The sequence below is a fragment of the Cyprinodon variegatus genome, unplaced genomic scaffold (genome assembly GCF_000732505.1).
Source record: "Cyprinodon variegatus isolate N-32 unplaced genomic scaffold, C_variegatus-1.0 Scaffold305, whole genome shotgun sequence".
In the NCBI taxonomy this organism is placed as follows: Eukaryota; Metazoa; Chordata; class Actinopteri; order Cyprinodontiformes; family Cyprinodontidae; genus Cyprinodon; species Cyprinodon variegatus.
In genome coordinates, this window is record NW_015150758.1 from 590,854 (window position 1) to 601,083 (window position 10,230).

General features: G+C 35.7%; 1 protein-coding gene across 3 annotated transcripts in view; it reads left to right on the top strand.

Annotated features, from left to right (window-relative positions):
• Positions 1–4,107, top strand: part of cdh22 (cadherin 22, type 2) — a 211,094-nt gene extending 206,987 nt beyond the window's left edge. For all 3 annotated transcript variants that reach the window (XM_015384132.1, XM_015384133.1, XM_015384134.1), the window contains one exon: positions 2,025–4,107. In XM_015384132.1, the coding sequence (XP_015239618.1) occupies positions 2,025–2,554 (530 nt within the window). In that variant the 3' untranslated portion in view covers positions 2,555–4,107. The remainder of the gene's footprint in view (positions 1–2,024) is intronic.
• Positions 4,108–10,230: the final 6,123 nt, after the last annotated feature.

The following is a 10,230-nucleotide window of genomic DNA, read 5'->3' on the forward strand; positions in this document are numbered from 1 at the left end:
GTATCGGCCGATACTGCACAGCCAGGTATCGGGTATTGGTATCGGGGCCAAAAAATGGCATCGGCGCAACACTAGTTAAAATATGTCGCTGGTTTCTGTGAAAATGGAATTTATTGCTAAAGTAGCTAAACATATTTAAAGTTCCTTCAGATCGTCACATTACTGCAGTCAGTGCAGTTATTCCTGTAGACAGAAAATGTGTTAGTTAATAAACAAGGAAAATATAACGTATCTCCGGGTGCCAATAGAAATAATAGTGTGTTACGATAACCCTCCCTTTTTTATTTCCATATTTTTGTCCTGAACATTCAGCTTAGGGTTGTTAAAGGTAAAGAATAAATCAAAAACAAATGTACTTATCTAAAAATAGAATTTTTAGATAAGCCATATTTTGGCCAATGTCGATTAATGAGCCAGATTCTGAAATTGGCCAAATAAATCGTAACACCTGAAATATGAATACTGATGAAAGGATAAAGATTATACCCCACAAGTTAACATTAATGTTATTTCAGTTTGCTGTTGTTATCTGGGTTTTGAATAACATTTGTTTGTTTATACATTTTCTTCAGATGTGAGATGAAAGAAAATTTTACCTCGTACATTCTTTGAAGGAAATGAAAGTCACGCTTTATATACAGGGCAGCAGGGTTGCTGATTCAGACGCATCACCCATTTTGTGTTAACTACACTGGGACACATACCTGTTGATTGAGAGCTTCCTCCAGACAAATTTGCTTATTTGTTATTGATTTCTGTAGGATATGTCTGTATATTTTTTTTTCTTAGTAAAGGCCGGGCGAATGAGTAATAAAACTGCATTATTATTTGGTTCACAGTATTGCTGTGTGAACACTGTGGAAGATGTACAGAATCTGTCACACTCAGGGCCAACTGGAACATTAAGGCAGCTCCTTGGCAAAAGTCTTCCCTGGGCTCTAAAATAGCTAAGGCCACCACTGGATTGGTTCTGATGATTACTGTGATGCATTTGTGAATTGATGTGTAATACTTCATTTTTTAAAGTTTTCTTGTAGAACAAGAAACAAATTGATTGCCTATCGGAAAAGCTGTTTAAACTTAAATAGGGTTAAATTAAAAAGCAGTTCTTCAAGGTGGGTGGTGCCAAAATTTCTCCATTCCTTGCTAGTTATCCTAAACATTAAATATTATTTTTTCCTGATGCAGAAAAGTACAGCACTTTATTAGTTTTAAGGGGCAAAAGCTTTTTACAGTATATAGTAAGGTTTACTTGAGTAGTTACACTACTCAAGTTAACCTAAGTAGTGATATATGTAGTGATATAGTACCAGATATATGATTTTGTTTGATATATAGATTTACTAGACATCAAAATAAACAGAATAAATCTGTACATAGGAAGATACGTCATCAACGCACTGCAGATGTAGATAGCTGTAGATATCTTTTTATCTAAATGAACTAAGCCCATTCACATTATATTTAGCCATAACATCAGACTTAATTGCGGTTACTCCCCCTTTATCATCATGATCCAAAATTTTTTTTGTTTACACTCAAGTCTCAAATATTTTTTTCCTTTTTCTTTTTTAGGTTTAAGAACCAAAACGTCTACATTTTATCAAACTTAAATAAGTATTGATGTGCTATTGGCGACCATTATGCTTTTTGTAGCCCAATTCTTTTTGAAGGCATCAAAGTTGTGGAAAAAATAAATGCCAAACTATTTGAAATGGAAAACTTCATCACATAGATAGAATAAATCAAAGTTGATTATAAAATGTAGGAATAAACTTTAAATAGTTCCAAAGCTATCATCCACAGGGCAAATTTGACAAACCCATTTAAGTCATGTTCTCTGTTGCACAGGTTCTCAGCCTCGAGTTCAATAAAATGAAGATTAATATCCCAAGTTTCAAGATTTGTAAACATGTTCTATATGTAACCATCTACATTGAATATTTTAAAAAAGTCAATTTATTGGCATTTTAAATCTTCAATTAAGTGGTATCTTCTTCTCTTGCTGTCTCCCTCTTTTTCAGTTCTAGTCTTGCTGATCCTCACTCTGAAACGCCACAGGAAAGGCCAAAGGATAGCAGAGGATGAGGAAGACATGAGAGATAACGTCATCAAATACAATGACGAAGGCGGAGGCGAGCAGGACACTCAGGCATATGACATGAGCGCTCTGAGGAACCTTTATGACTTCCCAGAGGCCAAAAACTGTGACTCTGGTCCAGACATCTGCTCGTTGCCACAATGGATACAGGCAAATAGAGTGGGAGGGGCGGTGGATGGCACTATGGCAGCAGCAACAGACTTCTCTCTTTTCAAAGGCTACATACGAAAAAAGGTGGAGCAGGCTGATGCCGATCTGTCTGTGCCGCCATATGACTCATTCCAGACATATGCCTTTGAGGGCACCAGTTCACCTGCACTTTCACTGAGTTCAATCCACACACTGTCTACAACATCTGAACTGGATTTCTCCTACCTCAGCGACTGGGGGCCACGTTTTAGGCAACTTGCAGGCTACTATGCTCCAGGAAAGACCGAGGAGGAAGCATCCTAGCACAGTTTCTTATTTACAGAAGGACAGTTAAACACTCCCTGTTCCCTTTTTTGTTTTTTCAGAAACTGACCCTCTTGCACTCACCTGAGTTAATCAGAGTTAACCATGTGTAGTTCTTTAAGTCAGAGTGCAGCCTCTTTATCTCATATTGGTGATCCTCAGAAGTAGACTTGGAGCTCTGAGAAAACATGCTTTGCTGTGTTTTTCTATACTTTTGTTTTTTAATCTTCAATTTTGAGGTTGACATGTGGGAAAACATGGTGTTTACTCATTTTTTGTTTGTAAAGGAATAATTTTCTGCTCCCAAACATAAAAACCTTCATTTAAAGCTATGACACTACTGAGAGTTAAGAGGATTGTTATTACTTCGGCAGGACTCTTGGAAGTGCACTCTATATACACATATTTAAAGAAAGAAGAGTTCATATATTTATTTATCTTTATTTATTTATTTATTCATGCAGTGGTTAACAGCAAAAATTTACTCTTAATCTTGCATACGAATAATGAGGAACAACTTTAATAAAGGATGAGAAGAAAAGACTTCAGTGCCAGAGTACTTCACAAAATTCTGGTGTTGAAGTGGCATGTGAGCCATACAAAGGGTAAACAGAGAAAAACTGTTTCTATGAAGTCCTACTGAGGAAGAATGCAAAAAAGAAGATGAAGTACATTTTAGTCTGATTAACCATTCCTGTATTTTGTGGTTTATTAAAAAAAGGAAAACTTTGGAGGTAAGATACTGCAACCATGTGTGCAGCACCTAGGCACAAAACACTATGGGGGTTCACAAAAAAAAACAAAAACAAAATGACTGTTTTATGAAGCTGGCTGTTGGTCAACTTTGTGACAAGAGCAGGCAAATATATTACATATTTTTTGCAAGTATGTAAAATATGTTTATTTCATTTTGTTATCAAATTTATTAGCCATTTATCTTATTTGTTCATTGTTTGTTTCTTTGGGGATGGGAAAATGTGGTAAATGGTGATTGGATCTCATCCACGTAATATCCCTTCTTACTCCATGTTTAGCTTACATTGCAAATGTATCGAAAATCATAAAAAAGAGAAAGACCAATAAATATTTAACTTTTTTGTAAATCTTAAAGTGTGCTGTGGTCTATTGACTCAGTAAAATGCTCATTAAATGAGATTACAGCTATAAAGTAAATAGAGCTCCCATGTTAACAGTTCTTGTGTGTGAATTGTTTGCTGCAGACATCTCCTGAATTATGAATAATTGCAGAGTTAGTCTTGGTTACTCCAGGGATGGATACAGAAAGCAGTTTAAAGTTGAAACAAACACACCATATGATAGGGCCCAGCTGAACTAAGAAATTTCAGTCAGGTTATCACCCTCTTGACTGACTTCTGCCAAACCACTGTAATTGTCAAAGCCATCAGAGAATGCCAAAGCATATTAAGTCATTTTTATCTGGTTTTAAAATGGCCTGCAAGACACTAAATTTGATTAATGTTCAAGTGATATGAATCTTCTGCTATTAAACTATGTTTTGTAACAAAATTTGGTTTGTTAAAGAAAACACTTTTTTAGCCAAACAGGAACCCATTGTTGTTTTCCATTTGGATTTTAGCAGCAATTAAAAGTTTAATTATGTTGTGAAATGATAAATGTTATCATTATTAGGCCTCTTCTCCAACCTCAGGTATTTTGCAGCCTACATTAGTTTTATATCAGGATAGCCCTATTTTAAACTCCATCCATTTTCCATAACTGTTTTTACCAGTCTTTGTTCCAGCTTAGGAGATGCAACCCTAGTGTGTCACTGTCATCAGTGTTGTTAATGTGTGTCATGGTTCGAGGTCACATAAATTATTATTTATTTGCCACAACAATGCTTTTTACACTTGGACACAAAATGTTTTTTGTCTCATCTAAATGAGCATCTTATAGAATATTTTCTGTGTCCTGCCATGTTTTCTGACAACTATTTGAGGTTATAAAGTTAACAGTAATGGTTAGAATGTTCAAAGGGTGTTAACTGTCTACAAGCTGATGGTTCGACAACAGCTAGATTTCCCATTCCTCGACTAAAATAATGTTATTTTATTTGCAAAGTAAATGTTGCCTCCTATATTGAACTAACATGGATTTTATTTGTGTGTTATTTTCATCTATTTTCTATCTGATTTGGATATGTGTACACATCAGCACTAGAGGTAAAAATAATGAAACCCAAATGTATTCCACGAGAAAGTCAGCAGTGTGCTGCTGTTAAGGTTGCCTAGAGACAGACACCAAAATCCTTAGTTGTCTGTGCAAAAAGGTTTCTTAGACCATTTACAGGAACGGAAGGTATTATTGTTTATCTATGTGAATGTTGTGTATTTATACAAAAAACATTCACAACCATAAACAAAGTAAAAAAAAATTTAAATCACTCGATACATGCTCACATAACTCTGGCTCTGCCGAAAGGGAAAAGATGTATAAAGATTGGGCTGGGTGATCCTGGATCTTTGTGGCCCTTCAGAGGAGACATTATAGGTACATCTCCTTTAGGCATGGGTTTGAATTGCCAAAATCTACAGCATTGGACACCCAAGAATTAATAGTATTGTCATGATCTTGGCACTGGTGACTGGCTTAATGGTTAATTCCATTCACCTGTCTAGCTCTGCCCAATTTCTCATCACTGTTCATCTGTGTCACTTACTCTAATCTCTATTTAAACTGCTTGCTAATCGGACCTTTGAGCCTTCCTGTTTCTGTTTCGGATCTACTTCCCTCACCTGTCTTTGAACTCCTATACTGGATTCTGCCTGTGGATTGAACCTGGATCTGCCTCCTGACTCCTGTGAATCTCTTCTACTGGCTTTGTCTTTCGCATAGTACCACCTTCTTCCGTGTGCTTCGATCTGCTCGTCAGCCAGTTCAGCAGTCTTCAAGGCTTTGACTTCTGTAAATCTCTGGGCGGCGTTTCCTGGAGGGCTGGATTCCACTCCTTCTTCTGGCCACAGACTGAACTGTCATACCAGATTAGTGAATGACGCTCTCGTTATGGTCCTCTGATCAGATTTACGGGGTCATTAACCTGAGTTTTTCCTCTACAGAGAGTCCAACCTTTGATGCCCTTGCTGCTGAACTACAGATCCAACATTAATTAACAAACACTTTTAAGAATTATGCCTGATTGTTTGCTCCGAATTCTAGGTCCTCTGTTCCAGGTTCTGACACAGTCAGAAAACAGAAAGAAACACTTTGAACTGAGATTTATTATTATTCCTATATGGTCATGGACCTTGGCCTAGAAAAAACTAAACTCAGGCAAAGAGCAGAAGTTTGATGCAACTACACCAATCACGTGGTCCTGGTTTGCATTACAGATGTATGAGAAACGAAATATTGTATTGTTTTTTTCAGTGCTCATGCCTAATGTGTTGAAGACACCTGCTAATTCTTTGATTGAGGTGCACTAAATAAACCAGTTTGCACACAACACACAACTTTGCTGATTATTAACCCCAAAAAGAGAACCCCACCTATCTCACATCACTACCAGCACCTTCAAAAAGCAAAAAAACAAAAAGAAATAAAAAAAGAAACATATCATTATAGTCTCAGCTGCTGATCAAGCATAAGGCCAGTATGAGCATACAACAGAATTGTAGGATTAGAAATATCAATCTGTACATGGTCTTCTGAAAAACACAAGGGAATTTAGTATTTCAGTGATGAGGCATTAAATGTAAATTGTTGTCATGGACAGTTTGGGACTCCAAAGCTGTAGTTCTCAAGCATTTATTCTTTGTAATTGTTTTATTAATTTGTAATCTTGCTCACCATGCCTCATGGCTTGTTTTGAACCAGAGGAAAGAGTCAGAAAAAGCCACTTTGGGAATCACCTAATTGAAGCTGTATTTACACACCCATGCCACAAGGATTTCGAAGGGCTTCCCTCTCCAATGTGGCAGAAGCAAGGTAACGAGAAACTGCAATTGTCTATCTCATAATTACCCCATGTTTTACAGGCTATTGTTTGTAAAAAACCACATGAAGAGGGATACAAGTCACTTTTAAGAAACATAACTAAGTGTGGATTAATACATCAGTCGATTAACCATGTTGTAGTGTTCTTAACTATGTGAAAAAAATAAAAATATATAAAAGGTTTTGTTGTCTGTAGTGTCAAAGACCTACCTTTCCCTTCCCAGGCGTGAATATAAGATTTAAGTAGGCTAGATGGGAGATCACACATCTGATATTAGCTAAAACAGTGGGTGCCGGTGGATAGTGTGTAAAGGACAGTTTCACAGAATATGAAATTGTAAGGGGTGTGTTAAAACATAGCAGTCTGAATGACATTAACGAAGATGACATTGCATGTCCTTCCTTTCCTCTACCCTTCTTCCTGTCAAGATAGAGGACTACTAGCATCGAAAACAGTAATCTGAAAATAATTTTTCTAAATCATTAAGCTTGAGACTATTCTACACTAAGAAAACGATTTATCACATTTATGACACATTATGGATATTTATCAAGAGTACTGTTACTGTGGAAACTGTGAAAGCTTTAAGTAATCGGAAAAAAAAAAAAGATTTATTGTAGTATTCATAGTCTTAACATGGATAAAAGCAACTTAAAGTTTTTAGCCGAGCCACATCATTTGATGCTGCCACATGTTTACTGCATATTCTACTAGGAATTACTTGTTTTATTCTGGCTTCTTTATACTATTATTTGTTTTGGTGGATTGATGTTTCTGTTTTATAGTCCCTACAGACATCACAACTCTCCCACATAAACTATTGCTATCATGGTAGGTACTTGAACTTAGATGCTTGTCAAGTCTAGATGTTCTAAAGAGTATTTCTTTGCTCTAAGTTTCCGTGGCCTTCTGGAAAGTTTGATGCTTTGTGCACCAACGTTTTTCTTCATTCAGAGTTTACTTTAGCTGTTTTTACATGTATGTGAGAAAGTGTAAGAAGCCTTTTGGTAGATATAAAGGAATTATAGATCATTTTATATTTCTTTTTTTTTATCATAATATGGCTACTTCAGGGTATTATCTCATTCATTACCATCTTTTCTTTTAAGAGACAGAAACTGGAACATTCTGCGTTTAAATAAGCATATATATTAACAATATTACTATTACATTTGATCTGCTAAATTGCATGTACAAATTCTTATTAGTACATGCAATAAGGGGGCATATGTTGGATGAACTACATAGATTGCAGTACAAATGTTATGCTGTGCAAGCCGATTTGGTTCCACCCATTAAATCATTAAATGAGCAGATTACATGTGTTACTGACACATGAGAGTGTCCATCAGAGAATGATGAGGTTCAAAGCCAGGGAGAGTGATCATTATTTTTTAAAATATATATAATGATAATACAAAATATAATTCACTCTGCACCTTGTAGCCTATCTTGAAAAGGATATGAACAAAATCAAAATAAAGCAAACATACATGAGGCATCCCCTCTGCACCTGTCTCTGCGCATGCTATTTTGATATATTGTATTTTGTTATAAACATGTCACAACATTTCATCTCTGTTATTTTTTTTTATTTGACTTAATTGAATAAAGATTTTTTTGCCGTAGTCCTGAATTAATTTGAGTCAACCTTTAGATGTTTTTTCTATATAAATATTATCCTATTTCTGTTATTTCTGATGGTCCATTTTTTTTTTCCATGCATCCAGAATATCTCTCCATCCTCTAGCATAAAACCAATAACTTCCTTTTTGGCAAAAAATACCACAGATATTTTTTGAGTTTCACTTTGCACCTTACTTTTACAAGTACTAAAACAGTTCCAGGCTGCACGTGAAAACATGTTTGCACCTGTTTTCAGACACACACAGTCCTGAATTAATTTGAGTCAACCTTTAGATGTTTTTTCTATATTAATATTATCCTATTTCTGTTATTTCTGATGGTCCATTTTTTTACATGCATCCAGAATATCTCTCCATCCTCTAGCATAAAACCAATACCTCCTTCGTGGCAAAAATTACCACAGATATTTTTTTGCGTTTCACTTTGCACCTTACTTTTACAAGTACTAAAAAAGTTCCGGGCTGCACGTGAAAACATGTTTGCACCTGTTTTCAGACACACACAGACCATATGTAAATTGGACTGACCTACCGACCTTCCTACCTACCTAACTACCTACCTACTACGTCAGTGTATGTTGTCCTGAGCTTAACCAAGGCTAACAGCTGTCCTGTTCTCTGTACTCATTTATGGATTCTTGGAAAAATCACAACTCGTTAATGCCCTAGTCTAGAGATATTTGAGATGAGTTTCTCCATTGGAGGTTGTCAATCTTTACCACAGCAACAGAAATTTAGATAGGGGTAATACCTTAAAACAATCACAAGAGCGAGTAACATATTCCCCTTGAAAGAAAAAAAAAAGTATTTAGACAGTTTGTGGTTTTCGGAGGCATATGTTGTAGCTTTGAATGAGCTTTTACAGCTTTGTTAAATTAAATAATGTGAATTGCCTATCTGGGTATTTTTGTATGTGCTGGAATTATAGGTTTATTGAAGCTGTATAATTGCATTTTATTGTTTCTTTCAACTTTCCCTTTCTTTCTCGTGCAGCTCACACCCCATTCGCCCTTAGAGAAAAGTCCTTTTTTATTTCTATTTTACACTCTGCAAGGCAAATTTGATCTTCTTTCATTATGCAAATCAATTTAATTCCAACAAAACCTGGAGAGATTGAGTGGGGGAGACTCGTAAATGAAATAGAAAAGATCACATGAAAAGACAAAAAAAAAGCATTTAGAATCAAGCTTTGCCTTGACCTAAATTTAACAGATTTACCCTTTTTTTTTTTTTCCTAGTTGGACTTTTTCATCTGTCAAGAATTACAAGATGACTGGGGTTGGCACCTGCTTTGACCTTAATCTAGTGCACTATTTTCCTAATGTAGGAAGGTGAGAAGTTGATTTTTGGTACAAACTGTGTCTGTGATTACCATCAGTGTCTTGTACAGTACAGTAAGTCAACACTATAAATCTCAGCAAGGATGTTGGAGCCCTATTAGCCAACTCTAAAAGCCAGTTACTATATTTATGAACTGACTTGTGTTATATTTACTGCCATATACAAGATCCTACTTATTTAAAATCCGTGACATTTTGTTGCTGAAGAAATTTAATTACTACTTTAAAGTTTTAATACAATTTACAAAATGTAGGAGGCACTCTGTGACAAGCTATCAAAAATGAATCATATTTGCTATTAGTTACAATTTGTTTTATTGTAATCGCTTAGATTTTATCTCTTAAGTGTTGCATATTCCTGTTACCTGAATTGGCTTTGATGTTTCTCAGAATTTGACATGTTTACCAAAAACTGCTGTTGAATTTGCAGCTCTTTCAACCTTTATAAATATAACTAAAGTAGGTGATGTGAAGGCCTAAACTGTCTGGCAACAGGCTGCTCCTTTCCTCATGCACTCATTTTCAGTTAATATGTCCACTTCAAAGAATAGGGTGGGTTTGCAGGTGCGTTTTTGTGCATCTACATGGGTGTGATCAAGCTGTCTCACTTGGCCTAGTATAAACCTATTCCAAGCAAGCTGCTAACCCACATACATACATACATACATACATACATACATACATACATACATACATACATACATACATACATACATACATACATACATACATACA